Source organism: Triturus cristatus, chromosome 8 (genome assembly GCF_964204655.1).
Source record: "Triturus cristatus chromosome 8, aTriCri1.1, whole genome shotgun sequence".
Classification (NCBI taxonomy): domain Eukaryota; kingdom Metazoa; phylum Chordata; class Amphibia; order Caudata; family Salamandridae; genus Triturus; species Triturus cristatus.
Genome location: NC_140591.1, coordinates 526,167,266 through 526,190,272, shown reverse-complemented (window position 1 = coordinate 526,190,272; position 23,007 = coordinate 526,167,266). Strand labels below are relative to the sequence as shown.

Genomic DNA, 23,007 nt, shown 5'->3' with positions numbered 1-23,007 from the left:
CCCGCTCCACTGACTGGCAGTTCAGGGCCGCCCCGCACCAATCAGCCCTGCCTGCAGCAGTCGCCCTGTGCACGCTTCCAGTGTCTGCCAAAAGAATGATCCCGGGGGTGGTTTGTATCCTCGAGCCCAGCGTCTTCCCTCCGCTCGCAGGCGCCACGCACCGGAGCTCCTGGGCCACTATCTTCTCACGAAGTAAGCAGCCGGCTTTCAAAATGGCCGCCGCTATCTGCGCCCCCGGCAGAATTGCTGAAGCGCCTCTGCCCGCTCCCCACGAGAAGCAGCACCACCGCCGCGGCGCACCAGGCTACAGTCGGGGGGGGGGGGTTGGGCCACGAAGTCGGTCTGCCAGGCAAGTCCCCAGCCGCGGCGGTGCCTCCCGGGCCAGCGTCAGGCGGCCGCCCCCCGCTTCGTACCTTTAGGGTCTTCGTGCCGCAACCCACAGCGCCGGCCGACTCGGCAAGCCGCGGCGGAGACAACAGCCCCTCTCGTCCAACCCTCGGCAGAGGTCCACAGGATAATCAGCCACGTCTCTCCACTGGTCCCCCAGGCCAGACACCGCCGCAGGGGCGGCCTCAGTATCACGCCGGGTCCTGCCGCTCCGACCGCCCGCCTCTCAGCTCCGATGCAAGGCACGCGAGGCCGGGCAAGCTCACGACGGCGCCCACCGCCAGAACGGGAGCCTCCCAGTAGGCAAGTTTGGTACCGTTCGGTTCAGGAGCCCCTCCGCCAGACAATGGACCCCTCGGTCATACGTTTCGCCGGCTGAGGATCGGGTTAATGTATGTTATCCTGCTCGGCTGGGCAGGAGCCTCACAGACGTGCGGCCATATTGGTCGTGCGCCACCTGGCGCCCCCTCTATCTAAGAAACTTTAATAACATTTTTAATGTCATGATTGTGCCCTTGAAAGTTCAAGCTTAGGCAGCTGGATAAATAAAATTATTTTTTGTGGAAGCACACAGCTGCTGCCTAATTAAAACATATACTCGAATGTGAGCTGAACAAAAGCCCCTTTCTAGTGATGCTCACATAACTGTCTGGTGACAGCTACGTGGTCAAGCCAGACCATAGCTATCGAGTGATGTTCACAGTTTGGTCTGGTGACAACTACGCTGTTGAGCCAGAACATAACTAGTGATACGCAGATGCTTCATGCTTAGAGCAAGTGTTCTTGACAATCTGGGAGAACAGCAGACCTCAATCCTTGTTCCTGGTTGCAGTAGCTCGTCGTGGTGATCTTGTCACAGCTCTGGACAACAAGTTCAGCTTTCACGTTTAAACAGTTTCTCCAGACACAAATGTGATTTAGTGCCTTGGCTTTTGAAAATTGTGTTTTATTGATTTTATTTTTGCATGATATGACAGCAGTGCTTTATGCAATCAAAAACAATGCAATGCAGTCAAACTTGTCATAAACAAAATGCCATCATAAATACAAAATAAAGTGCACCAAATAGCATCTATCAGACAAACATATTAACCCCTTCAGCGCTGCGCGGATTCCCCCGCGGTGCTGAAGGGTTCGAGCGCGGGCGGGGCCATGACGGAACGGTTCCGTCATGAGCACAGCTCAACCGATGCTCATGACGGAACCGTTCCGTCATGAGCATGGAAGGGGTTAACAAATCCAAAAGGAAATATTTCCAATTAGTGTACAAATCTTTTTATTCTGTAAGTTTTTTTCCAAAAGTTCATAAGTATGTGACATTCAAACAGCCAACCCGTTTCGTCCAACACACTGGACTTATTCAGGGCAAAATGTAATGAAAACAAGGTCACGGCATGCTGTATCAAAATAAATATCCATCTGAGTTTACAATAGGTTTCAGATCTCAAGTGTAGCATCAAGCATTTCCTATGAGCATTTACTCGCAACGTAAGAATGAAGATTGAAGGACAAATATATCAGCCAATCACATATTACCAACATTTTCCAAATAAAAGAAATTAGGGGGTATCAATCAAGCCCCCGAACCGGCACCCGAATCAGTGCCCACAGCACCAATTTCACAATCAAATGTATGCCATTTAACGGAAAGAACCAATGTCATCATGTCTTACAGTCACAGCAGCTGGTGTCATTTGTTTAGGAAAGAGGAGAAAAGAAGAAAATGTGGTAATTAAAATTGTAACAACTATGACTGTGGAATCTGCTAGTATTATGAGTTTATCATATCGTGTGATTGGGATGGTGGTGACACATCAGTCAAAAGCTTAGTAAATGTGACGAGGGCACCTTGTAGTCATGGTGGGTATCGACGTGGGAAGGGGGGGCGCCTTCCATGACATCGCTATCTGCTTTTTATATGAACCTGTGAAGGTGTTTGTTACCCTTGGGGCGCAGTCCCAATAGGCAGGACTCAGGCGAGAGCGTGTGTTCCGTGAGTTTGACAACAGTGTTTGTATTCTCATGCTAGACCGTTTGCAGCATCGGGCATTCCCATACCATGTGGAGGATTCCAGCACCCACAAATTTGCACCTGGTTCACTCAGGGTTCAAGGTTGGGCACATGCATTTAATGCGCTGTGGGGAGAGGTAAGCATGATGCACATAATTAGACTGTGTGAAATCTCGAGTTACGGGATACCTCTTTCACCTGTTGAAGAGCTTTGAACCAAGCCTCCGTAGAACCATGGCTGCTGAGGAAAGCCTCCTCCCCAAGCACACTCATGAAGATTGTTCTGCAACCAGCAACAACCCAGGCCAATAATGGTTGGGGTAAGATGTAGTCCGATCTAGCGCACAACCCCTCTGTGTACCCTGGGGGTGCGCAATTGATGGATGAGCATATGGTGGTTATGGTGTGACGCATGATATCCTGGGTTAAAAGTGCATGTAATGCGGGGTATAAAGGAGGTTCAACTTCCCCCGCGTTCCATGTAGCCTGCAATGCCTGTCACATGGCGTGGAATGTCACAAAGTGACCAGCTCCTATTCCGTAAGCATCCATAATGTCTTGGAATGACATCAGGGTGACTTCATGATACAGCTCCCCCAATTATTCAACTCCTGCTTCCCTCCAGGGACCCATATCGTATCGTTGTGTTGTACCGGTAAGTTGTAGCAAGTGCTAGATCTCTATGGATGGGTAGCATGGAATGTGGGGACCTCTGTCGGGTACAAATCTATGCCAATATAGATGAGCCACAGTCATCTGGCACGTTTTATACTGTGAGCGAGTGTCAGAGTCTGTCGGCCACCTGTAAGTACTTGTGCTACCTAGGATCTCACGCCTGAGTACTTTTTCAGGGCATGCAGATGTCAGTGCCAGTGCATTGTACCTGAGCCGCTGCATAATACACCTCGAAATTTGGTGCACCAAGTCCACATTTGTTTAGGTGTCGTTGGAGGGTGGTAAGAGACGCCCACCCGGGCCTTCGCTCCATGTTAGTTCAAGCAGAAGGCCTTGAAGTTCACAAAATAAGCTTTTGGAAATTACTATTGGGAGTGCTGCAAAAAGTAAAGCAAGCAGGGTAGCACCAACATCTTAGAGATCGCCAAACGGCCCACTGGGGATATGGGTGAAGATTTGTCTTCTTCTATAAAAAGGCATTCAGGGGTCTGGTATGGGTCTGAAACCTCCATCATTCTTGAGGCATGAGGAAGTAGTGAGAATAATGCCCTTTGCCTATCTCTGCCTCCACAACCCTCTTTATGGCACCCTTAACCACGATAGGGTTGACTTCTTGCATAAAAATATTTTTTAAAATGTGGCATGTCCTGGTACTACAGGGTGTTGGGGGTGGGGCGGCGGGTTATGAACAAAATTGTAGGTTGTAGCCCTCTGAACCAGTTGTAACATCCACTGAGCTGACAAGATGTATTTCTATCCAGGAAGGAGAAATTAGATCCTGCCCCATCCTGGCTGGCTGTTGCTATGGAAGATTAAATCAAAGCCGCTTGGTGGCTGCTGCAGCACTGGAGGTGAAGGTAGACATTTGCTGTTCTTGCTAATATGAACGGATTTGGCCCCTACTACTCTGAGCTGTGAATGGTCTGGGCCAGTTGCTGATCTTGCTAAGATGGTTACTGCTGTCTGTAGACTAGACCTTGTGAGTAGCCCCTGAACATCCTATATTGTGAATGAAATTGGTGAATATGCAAGAGAAACCCTAGAGAGCGGGCTGCAGCACAGCAATCTTTGAAATGTTCCAATGCAGAGTTGGCCTTTTGCCAAAACAATCCTGAGTCATCAAAACAGTATGTCAGTCATTGGTGCCCTGCCCTTTTATCCACCAGGACATCCTCTGAAAACCCTGCCACATGCATACGGGCATGATGCCTAAGCATTACACTAGTACCTATGGTACAACCAATAGTCTGTGGTATCAAGGTCAACACCAAACGATTGCCTGCATAAAACAGCTGGCAAGATGTTGCTGGCCACTGTCCTACAATGAGTGAGCATATCAACCCAGAAGACCCACAGCATTCAGAGAATTTAAAGCCAGATAGATCAGGAGAACACGTTTTTGAAGGCTTCAGAACACTAATATTCCCTGTTTGAAGAAGCAGAAGGAAAAAAATTTGGGCAAACCTTACTCGTTAACATCTGCACCACAACTTTCTGAAGTCCGTAGATGACTGAGAAATGCAGGATCAACAGGGGCCAGTCTATGCTGCCTTGACACAGGCTGACAGACTAGAGGGGCCGAGCATGGTTTCATCCTAGCGGCTATGAGAGTATCCTTAAGTGTTTCATTGAAGGGCAATAGAGGCGCTGTTGAGTTTGTCCCTGGGTGAAGAATATAGTAGGTCAAGGACTTATACTGCTATGCACAGCACAACTGCACTTCTTCCATTGGTGGACAGGTGGGGATTCCAACTCTGGAGAATTTGCAGGTTGGGTTCAAGGATCTGTTTAAGGGGGAGATGAAAGTTGTTCACCTCCTCACCATTGTAGTCTCAAGAGGAAACATGCTGCAACTCTTGGACTGTGTCCGAATCAGAGCCAATCAAGTCCTCCAACCTCTGGCAGTACTGGAGTCTCAAAAGAGACTGTAAGTTAGGTTCAGTTATGTTTGTCTATGATTTGCTTATTTTATAGCGCAACAGACTTGGTACAGGCCAATATCAGCTCTGGATAGGAAACTGGCATCTGTCTTGGATCCAGCACAGGAGCCGGCAACGGCACCAGCACTCAAAGGACTGGCATGGTCAATGTCGTTGGAGCGGAAGTCTGGACTGGTGTAAGCATGGGGCCAGTTGCAAACCCTGCATATGGACACCAGATAAAGGGGTCCCAGCAGAAGTGTGACTAGTGGTCCTTGCAGCCTCGTGGGGCCCGAAGATACTCCAATCAGAAGCATAGTACAAATTTGCTGTAAGGTCTCTTTAATGGCCTTTATCTGCTGTGGGGTCAACAGCAGCCCATGGAAATTTAGGGTGGACCAGGACAAGCTGCAGAACTGGAGGAGAACGGTTCTTGGTGTGTTACCTGCACAGTTCCACTCCTGACCTCGAGTGGCGAGAGGGGGTGGAATCCTTTAACTTGTGACATGTCATTGACTTCAAATTACCTGATGGCTGTATTTTAGCACTGGAACAGCCCTGCAATCTGGAGCAGGACAGCTGCTTGGAATACAACCTCTTCTTGTGTTCTGCAACATAAACTTTGCATCCTGCTCTCTAAACACCTTCAGGAACATCGAGGGCTACTTATCGCACAACTTTGTAACGTGACAGGAGGCCAGGTACTGGAGAGCCAAGATTAAGAATCCGTGACTGACATATACTTCCTCATGGCACAGCTTGAACCCTGTGGTTTTGAGAGGAGACATTTCCTTTCTGCTCCAGCTTCCAGCTCCAGATCCGCACCAAAGGGCGTGGAAATAAAAAAGCTGACATCAGCACACAAGTAATGTAATGTAACTGAGTAAGACGGCATCACCTAGCAGTTATTGTTTGATACTTCTCGGATCCAGTCTGGAACCTATGAATATACTAAAGATGAAGAATCTGCGATTAGAAGTATCCAGCAAAATTCCCCTAACAAAAATGGGATAACAATTTTAATGCACTATTAGAATCATCAGCCTAACAATACCAGGTTCTGAATGAGGCCTTAATAAAATCACAATAGACTGCTATAAAATTGACTGAGTTTGGAATAATAGAAATTACAGACTTTGAAAAAAAGCCTCAAAGCCACCTACTTAGAAGAGGGAACTAAATTCAAAGTTTGTCAAGCCTTCTGCACAACAGTATTAACATTAAAGTGAGGCTGATCGCATTCTGTATCAGAATCTGTACCACCATCTGTATCCATATTAGCCTTCTTCGGCATGATGTCAAACAGAGGCACATGCTGCTCAACAGGCTGGGAAATCAGATCTAGTAATGTAACAGTGCTAGAGTGGTGTGAAAAGAGCCTCGAATAGGATATGTTTCAAGTTGTCATTGGTAGTCTCATCAACAATGGAAGTACTTGGAAAAGGTATATGCTTCACCACCCTTTTTGCAACAGATGGCAATTAAAGGATGTGATAAATGAAACACCATTGGTACAGGAGAAAGCACATTTGAATGAAAAAATATAAGAGAAAGAATGGGTGAATGAGGTGTGAAAGAAAGCTTCACTGAACCCAATTCCCCCAGTATGTGTAAAAGAAATCCTAGCTAGTAACACTAAATGGTTGTGACATATCAAACTACAGCCTCAAATTAGAAACATTGAGGTGGATACGGACTGAGTTTGTGGACTGGTGGCCCTCGGCTGTAAGCAATAAAGCCACAGAATACAACCTGGGATCTATGATCCGGAGCAGTGAACTGGTGCAGTTATCTTCCCTCACCCCTCTGGAACAAGGGCGCACCCAATCGCTACGGCACACTACAAATCTGCAGCGCCCTACAGACACAACACCTTAACACTTTGCGAGTGCCCTCCTTTCAGATGCCCCCTCCCTAAAACTAAGATGGACAGAACTAAATTGGACAGAACTAAATCAGACAAACCTCAGTTGCAAGTGGGGGACACGTCTGATTTAGCGGGCAGATTATCAGAAACAACCCCCATAGTGGGACAACACCTGGAAACTTCACCCAATCATGCAGACCGCTTTGACGCAATCATGGCAGCCATATTGGATATCAAATCCACCTTAGACCCCAAAATCGACTCGCTGTGTATAGAGGTGCGAGAAGATCAAAAATGCCTAAAGGAACGGGTGGAAAACTCGTAATCTACCCTGGCGTCCCGGAGGTCCATGGTTAGTGGGACGGAAAAACGACTCAAGACACTACAAAAAGAGGTGGAATAGCTATGCGATCGAGTAGAGGACCAGGAAGTTAGATCGCGAAGAAACAACATCCGCATAGTAGGCCTTCCATAGCGGGCAGAAGGCCAAAGCATAGAATTGTTACTAGAGAAGTGGTTTGTAGACCCAATTTTGCAAGGCAAAGCAATCCAAGTTCTTCTCAGCGCAAAGGGCCCACAGAGTACCAGGGGTCCTCCCCACCTGGTGGCCCCACCACATCCGGTGATGGCCCGTCTCTTCAATTACCACAACAGAAACCACATCCTTTAGATTACAAGAGCACGCGGACAGTGGACAATTGAAAATGCCACGATCCACATTTATCCAGACTACACCCTGGCAGTACAACAACGCAGGTTCTCCTTCCTCATAATAAAGATAAGTCTACTTGAACAACGTATAATATGCACTGCAGTTCCCGGCCACCTTGAGGATGCAACATGGTGGCAAGACCACCTTCTGCACTACACCAGAGGTTGCATGGGAATGGATGGAACTAAATGACCTGGTGAACTCTTAAGACTCGTCCTGAAAACCCAAAGGACAATGGCAGATGCAAAAGCGTTGTGGCAGCATTCCAGGCGCCACCCACAGGAACCCACCAAGGCGCAAGCAGAGAAGGAAAGAGCGCAAGCGGAGAAGGAAAGAGCACAAGCCGTGAAGAATGTTGAACGATACTCAGTACTTCAATCTGCCACATCCTCAGGGTCTGAACCTGATAACCCATCGGAGGATACGGCCTCCAGAACAGATTCTCAAAGGGCGGTCATGGAAGTATGGATGCAGGTGTTCCAGACGTCATGCCCCAGACTGCAGACGATCTCATGTAACAGGACTTATACAGGTTTGCTATTGCTTTATGTAACTTGCTTTATGTAACTGCGAGCGCTGCCCGGGGCGGGTGCCCAGACGCTCCCTGCTTAAGCGCACTCACACATACAGGTGGGTATAATGAGACTAACTTGTAGGTCTTGCCCCCCTTCTTACCACTCACGTTGTGTGGCTGTTATAGACCTAGTATTCGTTGCTCATTACTATAGCTCATTTTATATTTCTTATATTTATGCACGCTTACTGTATTGCAGTGCGGGAAAGGCCTGGGTGCGGGAGTTGGGGAATTTTATTAGTTATAATTCCTAACCATTGCCCAAACTCAAACGCTGTCATTATGAACGGGCTCTATCACTCTTATGTCGAGCAGTACACATACACTTGCACATGTTCGGTTGAGCACCATTACGGAGGTGGGACATAGACCCTCACATTATAATTTTCTCATGCAAATGAACACACAGACAATATTACACTTATAACTTGGAATGTGCATGGGATGGCGGGCTGTGCTAAAAGCCATCAGGTGTACCACTACCAAAGGGGGAGAGGGATCACTATCGTGTTCCTACAGGAAACACACTTGACTACACAGACAATTGCATCCATGCGCAAGAGATGGAGAGGCACGGTAGTAGGAACCACATACTCGGGCTATGCCAGAGGAACCTTGTTATGGGTGGCACCGGGGACAACACTTGAGATACAGTCCACACCCAGTGATCCAAATGGACGTTTTACAACTTTAGGGGGGATACTAAATGACCGCCCAATAGTGCTGATCTCACTATGTGCCCCAAACTCTGGTCGAGCCCAGTTTTTACAAACACATGAGTTTCTACAAAATCCAACTGTATCCACATACTGGGGTGGGGACTTCAATTGCACCTCCAGCATAGCACTAGACCGCTCACGCCTGGCACTAAAAGGCACACCATCTACGGGTCTAGTCCTCCAGGACACACTTATATGATGCATGGCGCAAATTACACCCCACACTTAGCGAATACTCTCATCATTCTAGACTCCACAACCTGCATACTAGAATAGATCTGATATACTGTTCATCAGAAGCCCTACCAATGACATCACATGCCGAATATCTCCCCCACACGCTTTCAGACCACAATCCCCTACAAATACGATTGTCATGGGGACCAATCCGATCCAGTATCCAACTTGACATCTTTCCTTGGAAGCACTCAAAGATGCACCACTGAGTGATTCGCTAACACAATCTGTCACAATATATTTCTTAGACAATGAAGGTACGGCCTCCAACGTCGGTATGGAGTGGGATGTGTTTAAAGTAGTCCTACAGGGTCATATGATAAACACAATATAGGGGGCACGCATGATACTTACAAAAGAGCTAGAGGGCCTGGAGGAAGAAATACGGAGTCACGAATGGCAACTACCTACGAACCCACAGGCAGCACTCAAGTTAGCCAGAACCCGTTCATCCCACAAAGAGACATTAGACAAGTAATGTGCATTGGATTATTAAAGATACCTGGCGAAAAAACATGCGGAGGGTGACACGGCTGGCAGGACACTGGCCTGGCTACTAAAGACAGATACGACCCACACACCAACTGCCACAATATATAAATCAGAGGGCCACCTGGTTAATACACAAGCTGAGATAAACTCAGCCTTCCAACCGTACTATGCATCCCTCTATAGTGCCCAACTGCTGCAAACGGGGACAAACATACTGGCCTCCTTAAAGTAAATAACACTACCCCAAATCCCGCCCATCTATTACAACATTATGGAAGTCCCCATCACAGCTACCGAAATAATGTAGGCTATACAGCAGCTGGCGAGAGGGAAGACCCTGGGGGCAGATGGCTGGCCCTTAAAATGTTATGCCACGTGTAGCACACAAACCGTTCCACACCTTCACTGTGTGTATTTGGATGCATACGAGCAGGGCACACTACAGCTGTCGATGCAAGAGGCTGTACTGGTGGTGCTCCTGAAATCTGGCAGGGACCCACAACAAATGGGATCCTATTGCCCACTGTCATTACTAAACACAGATTACAATATATTGGGCAGGGTTCTAGCCAACAGACTGACGGAGGTCACACAACTTTTAGTACATACAAACCAAAACGGAATCATACCTGGCAGAAATACTAGCCTCAATTTACGGTGCCTTTTCCGTTTACAAGACTGGGCACGCACATCGGGGGGATGGCGTGGATAGCCTCCTTAGACATCGAGAAGACATTCAACACACTGGCCTGGGAATATCTGGACATGGTGCTAGCATGATATGGCATCGGCCCCAAGTTCTTGAAATGGATTAGATTGTTATACATCGCACCACAGGCTAGGGTAAAAACTGGCTGCTTTATCTCAGACCCGTTCCATATCAAGCGTGGCACCAGACAGGGCTGCCCCGTCACCTATTATTTTCGCCCTGGTGATGGAGCCCCTGGCATGCGCACTGCGGAACCTTGCAATGGACTGGAGCATCAAAGTACATATTCAATGTCATATAGTCTCATTATATGTGGACGACGCATTGATCTACATACGAGAACAACCTGCAGTATTAGATGATCAGATGGCACTATTGAAATCTTTTGGGCGTGCCTCCGGTCTCAAAGTAAATAGGGAAAAGTCCCTCATGTTCCCGATGGCCCCCCCAATCCTTAAAACAGCAGGCAGCTCTCCCACAGACACCTCTTACCAGGACATACAACTCTTTAAAATACCTAGGGGTGCAAATAAATCACTCACATGCAGACATCAGACAGCATAGAAGGCAACTTGGGGAGGGCAATCACCAGGGCTCACTATTCCATGTCATTCTGGACGGAGCTACCTCTTTCCCAAATAGGATGTATAGCTATATCCAAAATGCTATTACTCCCTTGTCTAATATACTATTTTGCGACACTACCATTCCCATTGCCGAGCAAACTGTTCCGGGAACTGAAATCAATATTAACTTACTTAGTTTAGGGTAGGTCTAGAGCTCGAGTAGCCCTCACGGACCTTTACGCTCCAATTACAGAGGGGGGATTAAGGGCGCCTAACTACGAGTAACACTAAGCAGCTGCACAGCTGCAATGGCCGATGAGATGGCTAGCGAACCATAATATTTCCGAACTTAGGACTCACGACCTGGGAAGACCTATTTGTTGAGTCCATACTTTGCAAATTTACAACACTGGTAGATGATTATGGAATATCCCCGATCATTTCTACTATACGCATCACTAACAACGGATATTCCAGACGTGGTGTACTAGGCAAGCCGAACCAAAAACCTCCAACATACTCCAAAAGCTCTTGACATACGGCATGGGTAGGAGAGCAATCACTATGCTCGCTCAAATCAGATTCTGTGACCCTTATGGCCCCCTTAAGGGACATCTGGGATACCGTACTTGAAACCGCACTAACAGATAAACAATGCGTGCAAGGGCTGTCATATCCAAAAATAATATCAATTAACGCCTGAATCAAATTCACACAATGAACTATCTACATCATACCAATTTAACCCCGCACAGACAAGTGTGGATGTACGAAGGCTCCCCTGACAACTGTCCCCGCTGCTGAAGGACTGAAGCCACGTTCCTACACATGGTGTGGAACTGCCCAAACATAAAAACATACTCGTCCGAGGTGGAAACCACTTTATCAGAAGCCACGAGACCTCAGTGACAGCACAAGAGCTGCACTTCTTGCTGGGAATTACCAAACGCACCACTGGGAGGAAAAATATCAACAGATTTCTGGATTTGGCGCTTGGACTGGCCAAACAGACTGGCCATGAAATGGAAGGCAAGTCTACCACCATGCACATGCAAATGGCTCGCAGACCTTAAGAAAGCGCCGATTGCAGAACATACAGTTACAGGACACTGTGCACACACATGCTACAGGCTTTAGTTCCCTGATTGGCAGAAGTACTTAACATACATAGAATCAAAACTCCACCAACAAGAACATAACACTTTGATGCAGAACTGACCCCTATGATGACGTTCCGCTACAGATCTCTCCATTAGCCGGTCCCTACTGGGGCTGCTGTGTCAAGTAGCTCTGTCGTCCCGGCCCTACATGCCCCCCCATGCTCAACCACAGATACAATAGGTGGAAAGTCTTACACCCCTTCCCTGGCAAAGTTAAGCTATAGTGTAGTCTCACCTCTCGCATAAATACCAGTGTACCTGTCAGACAAATCTACCACACATTACACCAACACAAATCACGCATGTACGGGTAATTTACATAAAGGGTCCGTATAACAAACTTATATACTGTTAACAAGCTTTGCAACAACGATACAGCAGACCCATGATACGTTGTCAATATCTGTATAAATACTATGTATGTGTAACTCTGCAACTGTGCTAAATGTTATGCTTAAATTCATGCACATACTCAACTGCTCTGTTGTCTAAGTATGTTAAAATAAAAATTCTATAAACATTATTGAAAAGAAAAAAAAACAGAAACACCAACAGTTGACCTAAAAGACGTAGTCACAACCATTTTATAGTGTCTAGCCGCTTGCTACGGCGGGGGTCAAAGCCAAAACCAGTTCCAAAGAGTCAGAATCACACTTCTTTTCTTATCCTTTTCACCTTCAGGGCCCCTTGTATTAGAGGAAATCACTGGAAAAATACATCCTACAGAAAGCACTGGTATCAGTGACACCAAAGAAATAGTAATACCTTACTCTCCCACCAAATGGTGCTAAATCATAGGTAAGAGGCTTGGACTTTTTGTAGGGTTTGTAAAGTGTCTGCATTGAACCAGGTAACAATGGAACAGAGGCATCAGGACTCTGGAGGCAGTGAGCCTCGGCTTCTAATATTTTATATTGGGCTTGTCAACCATCCCAGGGATTGGGCTCTATAATCCTGACCTTTCTCTCTGCTATTTGGTAATGTTCTAAGAAAAAAGTACTCCCTTAAGGTATACAAATAGCCGTATTCATATTAAGGCACTTCGTACTGCAGGAATACATATGTCGCTTTGGGCCTTGTTTAGAAATGACGTGAGCCCAGCCATCTGCCATGGGGCAATCTTCTCACCGTGGCAGACTAATGCCTGCCATATTCTGGGATCGCTACCTGATTGGTGGAGATCCTTATGCCTTCAGTCAAGCTATCAACACTGTGGCTCCTCTGAAGAATGTGGAGCGGCTGCCATGGTTCACGCAGCCACTGAGCAAACCTTTTTTTTTTTTTTCCAAACAAACTCCCGAAGAGGGAATTGGTTTTTGAAAAGAAAAAAAATATGAATAACCCAGACACCATGGGAGGTTTCTACCTGGCTGAGGGGGTCATTTTCCTTTTTTTCTGTTCAAGACCACCAGGCTTTTCTTGACAATCGCAAACAAAAACAAAATGTAAATCTGAAAGTTTATCCTAAACAGAGAAGGTACTTGAGGTACTTGAAATTGCCGGTATCAAGTACATAGGTGCAAGGTTTCCATCAGCAGGGGCTCCTATTGTGTCAGATTGTGGCAGAGTGCCATGTCCGTCAAACTTTCAATGAAGCCCTAAAAGATTTCTCATCAGGGGCACTTTCAGATACGCATCTTGGAGGGTTTACCTTAACTTCTAAATTAAAAGCTGAGGGTTGAAAATTAAGGGTGGTGACCCCACACGTTACTGAGATGCGCTGTAAAAATAGGTACAGTCTGAGATCTTGAATCATTCTTGCTTAAAAGTGTCAGCCAATGTCCTTTCACAATGTTGAAAGTATCCTGTGGTACCAGACTTACCTGCATCAAGGACAGGACTCCTTCCTTAGAAACTTCAGATCTATTTCCACAAAAAGAAGACAGAAACCTACCACATACAAGTCCTGCCAGCTTGTGAGGACCAGCAACCATAATAAAACAACCACGCTTTATACATTGTTTGAAGGTTGCCTGCAAAGGCATACATAGAAGATGGCGACTATTTAAAAATTGCACCAATCACCAAAGTCAAATACAGAAAGAAAGAAAGAAAGAGCACGTTTCAGAAAGAGAGGTAGGAGGAGAAAGCCTTCAGTGTATTTTGGCAGAGAGGAAAAAACCACTGGGCAGGGATGACTGGTGATGCATGTGCAGTGGTTGGGACCATTGCAATAATAAAGAAACATTCTCACTCGCTTTCTGAACTAATTTAAACATGGCAGCTATCTTTCTGAGAAGCTCTCCAGAGTCCTTCGAATGGAGCAAGCACTCCTGGTCAGTTGTGTAGTAGGGAAAGTCTATTTAAATCGTGTATACATGCCTAATTTAAGGAAAGTCTGTGAAATTTAAATCAGGTGAAATAAACTGAGAAAGTAAGTGAACCATAACTATAAAGTACTTAATATATACCACGACAGGAGTGTCAACGTAGTTCAACTATCATACAAGTAAAATAAAAAATAACCTGCCTTGCATCTGTAGGACTTGGAAAGCTCAAGGTTTTTATTAAAATAATTGTCAATTTTCAGCAATGAGCAAGTTAGAAAATCGCATACCAAAAGATAATTTAAATATTTTATAATTCCAGGAAACAAGGTATTCCAAAAAGTACAATTTATTTGATCATACATTTAAAATAAGAACCATACAGTATACATTAAGTTTGTTAATAATTCGCAGGATCAATATTCATTTTCAGTTCTTGAAGAGATCCAGCTTTCTCTCATCTTGGCACAGTGTTACAATCCAGAAACCTTCCTAAACCGATTTAAGTTAATGTAGCATATTATTTTATCTTTTAAGACAATTTGGACCACGTACCCATGCTTCAGCTTGAATGGGCTTGATGCTGGTAAGAAGCACCTCTTCATAGTTTCCATAGTCACTGAACTTCACAACTGCAGTTGTCCCAGAAGAATGAAGAGCTTCAATTATAGCCTTGTAAAACTTAGAAGAAATAACAAGGAAGAAAGTCACTTAAATGTCAAAATACTCTATTGAGTTCTATGAACAACTTTGAAAATTAAATTGTACATTATATGACAATCATTCTTTGAAAATTAATGCAATCATTCTCTTTCAAATCATGCTAGCAGTGGCTCAGGAGCAATCCTAATTACATAATTATAGTTTAAATATAATGACAATGTCACTATGTATATGTGCAATATATGAATCATCTAATGGAAATGAAGGAAAATTAAACTTTTAAGAAAACGTATAAGAAACTTATAAGAAAACAATATTCAAAATATGAATTGACGGGTGAAATGTTACTCACTGACATTTTCATCAAGATATTCTGGTCTTTTACGAAGTCTTGTCCATACTCTATTTGAAATAACATCCCTCGTTTGAGAATCTGAGTTATTAATAATTGCATCATGATTTTATTTATGATCATCATCAAGCAACTGTTTCCTGCTAAAACGAGAGCTGAGCACCACCACACAACTTTTATTCTGGATCCTGCCATCACAGTTTTGACGCACAAGTTACTTACCTTCGGTAACGATATATCTGTAAGAAACATTAGCAGTGATAGATTCCTTACCTTAGAATTACCCCCAGGCGTCAGACTGGATCCAGAAAAGTTCTCGTCAGCAGTACCCCTGCGCGTCGGTAGGCGCCATCGTGCGGCTCAGCGTGCGTCATTGGCGCCGGGATGACGTCGCTGGAGATACTTAGATGCGCCCACTGTACACTACTTTCCGCACCAGGAACGCAGAGCCATGCAAGAAACTGACCACTGGTGCCATGAAACTAGGGCCCTGAAAGGGATGACCTAAACCCTAGAAATCAGTTCGCAGAATGGGGAGGATGGGTGGGGCGGTAGGGAATCTATCAATACTAATATTTCTTACAGATATATCGTTACCGAAGGTAAGTAACTTGTGCATCTGAAAGAAACACGTCGTGACAGATTCCTTACCTTAGAATAGATACCCCAGCAATACCAACCAAGTGGTGTGTCTGCAAACCAAGATCACACCAGAAAGTCCTAGAGAACAGAACGGCTAAAGAAGCCGTCTCTCCGGACTTGGCTGTCCAGGCAGTAGTGCTTGGCAAACGTGTGCAGCGAGGTCCACGTAGCTGCCTGACAGATGTCATGCAAGGGAACTCCCCCGTCCCAAAGCAGTAGTGGCTGCCGTCGCCCTGATAGAATGGGCGCGCAACTCTTTTTTAGCCAAAGAATAACAATCCTTTATGCACAGAACGACCCACCGAGAGATGGTCCGCTTGTGCACGACCTTTTTTGGCGCCCACGTAGCCAACAAAGAGCTGGTCATCCACTCGGAACTGTTGTGTGTGGTTTAGGTAGAATGAGAGCACACATTTTGGGTCCAGGCGGTGGAGCCTCTCTTCCTCTTTCGAGGGATGCGGAAAGAAGGTGGGCAAAGTGATGGGCTGCCCGATGTGAAAGGCAGTGACAACCTTCAGCATGGACAGAGAAAAAGGAGGTTTAGAAGAAAGAGCCTGGAGCTCACTCTCTCTTCTGGCAGAGGTGATGGCTACCAGGAAATCTGTCTTTAAAGTGAGAAGACGAAGAGGACACTTGTGAAGTGGCTCAAAGGCAGCACACATCAGATATGTCAGAACCAGGTTCAAGTCCCACTGAGGCATTATGAAAGGAACAGGAGGGAAAAGATGAGTAATGCCTTTTAAGAATCTATTTACAACAGGGAACTTGAAAAGGGAAGGCTGATCTGGAAGCTGTAAAAAGGCTGAAATGGCCGAGAGATAGCCCTTGATAGTGCCCAGAGCAGAGCCCTGCTCTGCCAAAGAAAGAAAGAATAGAAGGACCTCTGAAAGAGGGGCAGAAAGGGGATCCACAGCCTTTGCTGTGCACCATGCCACAAACTTATTCCACCTGCAGGCATATACCGTCTTAGTGGAGGGACGCCTGGCTGCCAAGATTACATCACGAACTTCGGGAGGCACTTCAAAAGACGTCAACTGCCGCCGCTCAATCTCCACGCAGGGAGGTGGAGGCTGGACAGGTTCGGGTGGAAGACCGTCCTCTGTTGCTGCGACAGAAGATCCTCCTAAAAAGGCAGTTGGATCGGGGGATCGATAGCCATGCTGAGTAGCTCGGGATACCATACTCTACGAGCCCAGTCCGGAGCCACAAGAATGACTAGGGCCCGGCCGCGCTTGATCGTCTTCCGCACTCTGGGTAGAAGTGGTATAGGTGGAAAGGCTTATAGTAGACCGCAACACCACTCGCGACGAAAAGCGTCACCTACCGAGTGCCGGCTTTGAAATCCCAACACGCAGAACTGATGACCTTGCGCGTTCTCTTCAGTGGTGAATAGATCTAACCAAGGCTCTCCCCACTGCTGAAAGAGACCTTGCACCACGTCCAAGTGCAGACGCCATTCGTGATCCATCATGCACCGGCGGCTGAGTTTGTCCGCCTTGGCGTTTAGAGAACCTGTCAGGTGTTGAACCACCAGGAAAATACCCTGATGTTCCAGCCATGTCCAGAGACGCAGAGCCTCCTGACATAGCGTCCACAATCCCACACCACCCTATTTGTTGCAGTACCACATGGCAGTGGTGTTGTCCGAGAACACCTGCACTACTCTCCCCTTGACAGAAGGAAGGAATGCTTTCAGTGCAAGTTGGATTGCCCGAAGCTCCAGAAGGTTGATATGGAGCCGGGACTCCGCCGGAGACCAGAGTCCTCTGATCTCCGCCTCTCCCATGTGGCCGCCCCATCCCAAAAGGGACGTGTCCATCACCTCTGTGTGTTCCGGTTGGGGAAGGGAGAGGGATCTGCCACTGACCCAATCGCGATTCGTGAGCCACCACTGCAATTGTTGTGCAGTGCTCTCCGAGATCTGGACATGATCGGACAGGTTGCCCTGATGCTGTGCCCACTGGAACTTCAGGTCCCACGGCAGAGCCCGCATATGCCATCTGGCATGATCCACCAACAGGATGCAGGAGGCCATCAGGCCCAGTAGCTCGGAGGGTCATCCTGACCGAAACCCGGGATAAAGGCTGAAAGATCGGAATCATAGCCTGAATATCCCGGACTCGCTGCTCGGGAGGATAAACCCGAAACTGCGCCGAATCCAGAACCGCTCCAATGAAGAGGCGCTTCTGAGAGGGAAACAGGTGCGACTTCGGCACGTTGATGGAGAATCCCAGCAAATGCAGGAGGTGGGAGACGACTGCCTGGGGCGAGCCCGCCTTCAACAACCAGTCGTCGAGATAGGGGAAGACTGGAACCCCTGATCAACGCAGATGAGCTGCGACCACCGCCATCACTTTCGTGAACACCCGAGGGGCGCTGGTAAGGCCAAAGGGAGCACGGTGAATGGAAAGTGCTCGTGGCCTACCGTGAACCGGAGGTAACGCTGGTGGGCCGGTAGGACGGGAATATTAAAGTAAGCGTCCTGCAAGTCCAATGCTACCATCCAATCTTGCGGGTCTAGGGTAGACAAGACCACAGCAAGTGTGAGCATCTTGAACTTCTCTTTGCGGAGGAAGCGATTGACGTTCTGAAGGTCCAAGATAGGACGTAGACCCATGTCCTTCTTGGGGACCAGAAAGTAGTGGGAATAACAACCACGATCTACTTCTGGCCCCGGAACACGCTCGATGGCCCCCTTGGCCAAGAGGGTTGTGACTTCCTCCTGAAGAAGCGCAAGATGATCCCCCGACATGCGGTGGTATTGAGGTGGCAGGGCTGGAGTGGAAGTCTCGAAGGGGCAGGAGTAGCCCCTTCGGACTATTTGCAGCACCCACTTGTCCGAAGTGATGTTGCGCCAGTGGGGGAGATGATGGCGAATTCTGCCGCCCACTGGCGTTTGATGGGCCTGAAAGGTCGGACTAGGAAGGCTTTACAGTGGATGCTGCAGGGGTGGAGGTGGACTGACCCACCCGCTGGCCCCCAGAACCGCCTCAACGGTTCCCACGTCCGCGGCCGCGCTGAAAATGTTGCTGCGCAGGCCTGTGGCTCTGGAACGAACATGTTGGGGCACCTCTTAGTGGCCATGAAAGGAGCAAAAAGTGGAAGGTGGGGGAGGGCGAGTGGCCGACAGGCCCAGGGGCTTGGCCGTAGCCCGTGAGTCCTTAAACCGCTCCAACGCACTATCGGCCTTATTGCCAAAAAGGCAAATGACATCAAAGGCCATGTCCATCAAGATGTTCTGGACATCCCCTGAGAAGCCAGTTCTTACCCAGGCGTGGCGCCCCCGTCGTGGAAATGGCCCTGCCCAGCGAGTCGGCGGGCCACGTTCCTGTCCACAGGAGCCCCTGTGTTGGGCCTGGACCAAGTGCCCAAAAGGAAGTCTGAAAGTGCGTCATTAAAAGGCAGCATGGGCTCCGAAGAGGTTGCAGCAGGCTGAAGCACTTCTGTCAGGAGGTTAGTGCTGACAGCCACCATAGGGAGTTCAAGGTGGAGGGCCTCGGCTGCCCTACGTACTACCACTGCGTAACTGGCTCCCTCCTCCGTAGCCAGGGTAGGAGGAGACAGCATGCCAAAGTCAGGTGAGATGTCAAGACCACTGGCCTCCCCCAAATTCTCTGCCCAGCGCGGATCATAATCACACTGTTGTGTGAGAGGGTCCTCAGACCCCTCCCAGTCCTCCTCTTCCTCCGAAGTCTGTGAAACATGCTGAAAATAAGGAGGACTGACATAGGGGAAAAATGGCCCCATCGGAATGCCGATCCGGCACCGTGTCCGGGTCAGTGCTGAAACTGGCGACGACGTCGTCCCGAGCAGCGGGCGATGCCGGAGGTGATGCCGGTGGGGTCGAAGGAGGTGGAGGAGTCACAAGGTCAACCGCCGTCCGATCCCGGGAGGTCCTGCGGTGCCGGGGCAGGAGCCGCCGGCGATGGAAGGGCCCGTAGGCGCACCGGCGGGGCCAGACGGCCCAAAGAGTTGGGCCATGGCAGCAAGAAACTCTTGCACCTGAGCAGGCGTCGCCGACGGACCCGGAAAGGGTGGGTAGGCCGGCGGCGGGGGTGGCACCACCAGCACCCTCAGCCGCGTCGCGCAACAAGAAGTCGAGGAGCGAAGACACTTCTTCGACTTCTTTTTGGAATGCTTCGACTTACCTGACCCCGAGTGCGAAGACTTAGATCCAGAAGAACGATGGTGATGGCTCCGCGACCGGTCCCTCGATCTCACTCGGGACCGGGACCTTGAGCGGCACGGAGCCGACTGCCGGACTTCCAGCAACTTTCGACCGCTCCCGCAAGGTTTTTGGCGCCATGGCCTGGCAGTCGGAGCACGACTTGGAGTCGTGTTTGCACTCCAGGCAGTAGTGACACACGCGGTGTGGGTCCGTCACTGACATCATGCGGTGACAGTCCCACAGTTCTTGAAGCCGGGAATCACTACGACACCAGGAGTCGATCGACTCGAAGAAATCGAGACAAAAGGCCTCGAAAAACTCAGTCAAAAAAATGACTGGGGGTACTTGCTCTTCCCGGATCGCGCTTGCTGGCGCGGAATTAGAAAGAACTGACGTCAGCACTCGTGGGCGCGTCTAAGTAGCTCCAGAGACGTCATCCCGGCGCCAACAACGCATGCAGAGCCGCACGACGACGCCTACCGACGAGCAGGGGTACTGCTGACGAAAACGTTCCGGATCCAGTCCGACACCTGGTGGTAATTCTAAGGTAAGGAATCTATCACTACATGTTTCTTTCAGATACCATTTTTAAACATCTTAATCACTCTTTATTCCATTTGTGAACTTAGACCACTGTTAACATCCAACCGGAGCCTTAATCTCGATCACATCTCCCACTCAAACCTATACATCACTATTTTTTTTTTCAGTGAGTCATAATGCATTTTTCTCTTGTGTTGAAAATGGAACTACATTCCCTCTAGTCTCAAACCATTGAACTTCACACCGTTTCCCCAACTCCTCCACCCTGGACACAGAACAGTATTGGGTGCTCTTACTTTGAAAAGCTCAAACTTTTTTTTTGCAGTAGTGGAATGATCAATAGTATGGTAGGCAGTGATTCTTTGTTGCAATTTCTTTTTACAATCAAGAGTATTACCTAGGGCTAGCTGGATACATTCCTTCAGTGTTATATTCATTTTTTCAACAGCCCCGTTGGTTTATGGTTATAAATAGAACTTTTCTTGTGAAGAATACAACAGGATACAAAATACATTTCTATCTCATTGGAACAGAAATGGGGACAACCGTCTGACATATTCACACAATGGAAACTTTCCCTCTTAAACATTTCCCCCAGAAATTGTATAACTCCAGAAGAAGAAATGTCTTTCACACAAGAATCCTCCACCCATCTTGAATACAAATCAATCAACACAATCTTATAAGGTGTTTGATGTTCACCTGTTAATGTTCCAACTATATCTATGGAAACCTCTTCCTATGGGTGATTGGGAAGTTCTCTACAATCATGAGTAACTGTCGTGGAGATAAAGTCTTATCACTGTTACTACATTCTAAACATTCCCTGACAGACCTATCTACTTCAGTGTCCCTACCAGGCTACCAAAAATTGGCTTGTCATCTTTCCTTGGCCCTGACTTCCAAATGAAAAAGATGAGCCTGAGCCACCAACTTGCCTCATAAACCAACTGGAGGTAAAAGTCTAATACCTCTTAATAATATGCCCTTGCCAATTGATAGTTCATCTTCAAGTGTAGATCATGGCTTGTCTAGCGAATCATTCTTGACCTGTTGAAAGGCTGTTATCACCACCAACAATACAGGATCTTTTCCTAGCTTTGTGATCTGAACAAAACTTAAATAAAGTCCCCCTAACCAAGTTTTTGAATTTTCTGAATGCCCAAAAAATGTCTAAAGCATCCCTTTCAATTACAGAGTAATTGATCTCAGAGCCACGCAAGCATCTAGAGGCACAGGCAATTAAACATTCTACTCTGTGTCTTTTCTGTAACAGACCTGCTCCTAAACCCTACAAACTGTCATCTTTGATAATCATAGTTTCCTTGCCTGGCACAAAGGCTCATAAAAAAGGTGTATTTTATAATTCACCTTTTCATTTTTCAAACTTTTCCTGGCAATTTCAATCCCATGAAAATTCAACCTTCTTACCAAGAAGTGCCCTTAGATAAATGTATTTATCGGCATAATTCTTGATAAATTATCCTTAATATTCTACCACTCTGAAAAATGAAATTAATACTTCCTGGGCATGGCTCTTTCAAACTAACACGTGTCTCTATCAAATCCTTCTTGGAAGCAACACTTGTCTCAGATGTATTGCAGCCCAAATATTTATTTTTCTCACACCAAACGTACACTTGCTGTTCTTTAGGGTCAACCCTGCATCCATAATTCTACTTAAGACTAAACGCACATGGTCATCTTATTCCTCCAAGGTATTACCATATATCAAACAATCATCTTGATCAGACTGCACACCTTGTATCCTTTTTAAATCCTCGACTATGCCCCACTGAAATACAGAGGTTACAGACAAGCCCAAATGGTATTCTCTTCAACCTGTATGCCCCCATGGGTGTAATAAAGGCACTGAATTCCTGAGAGTATATAGCCAACTCCACCTGATGGAAAAGGAAAGGATAATATACATTTTTAAAGTTTTAAATGACAACAGCGGCAAAAAGCACTTTAGCCCCAAGGACATCTATGATTGAATTAGACTGGGGCCTAGACGTGATTTCAGGCCCACCGCAATGGAGTACGGTACAGATACACCAACCAGGTTTGATGTCAATGATACCACTTTCTGACTTAGTCTTTTCAGTCACAACCTTTCACAGCTTTTTAGAGCAACTCCTCTGTGTCACTTCTAAACCTTCCAGGACCTCAGGGATGGCACTTAGAGGCTATGACTCACTGAGGCAGAGGCCACAAACAAGCTCCATTCCAAGTCCAGTTGGTACTGTTTAACTGGCCACTTCAGGTCAGAGGACTCTTGCAGCTTGTTGTGTGCACCTATAGGCATGCAGGAAGTCAGTCACCTTATCCTTGGAATCCACAT

At 47.2% G+C, this 23,007-nt stretch overlaps 1 protein-coding gene across 1 annotated transcript in view; it reads right to left on the bottom strand.

Annotated features, from left to right (window-relative positions):
• Window positions 1-23,007, bottom strand: part of TDRD3 (tudor domain containing 3) — a 681,208-nt gene that overhangs the window by 117,838 nt on the left and 540,363 nt on the right. The window contains exon 12 of the mRNA XM_085621988.1: window positions 14,851-14,976. Within this exon, the coding sequence (XP_085478114.1) occupies window positions 14,851-14,976 (126 nt within the window). The remainder of the gene's footprint in view (window positions 1-14,850; window positions 14,977-23,007) is intronic.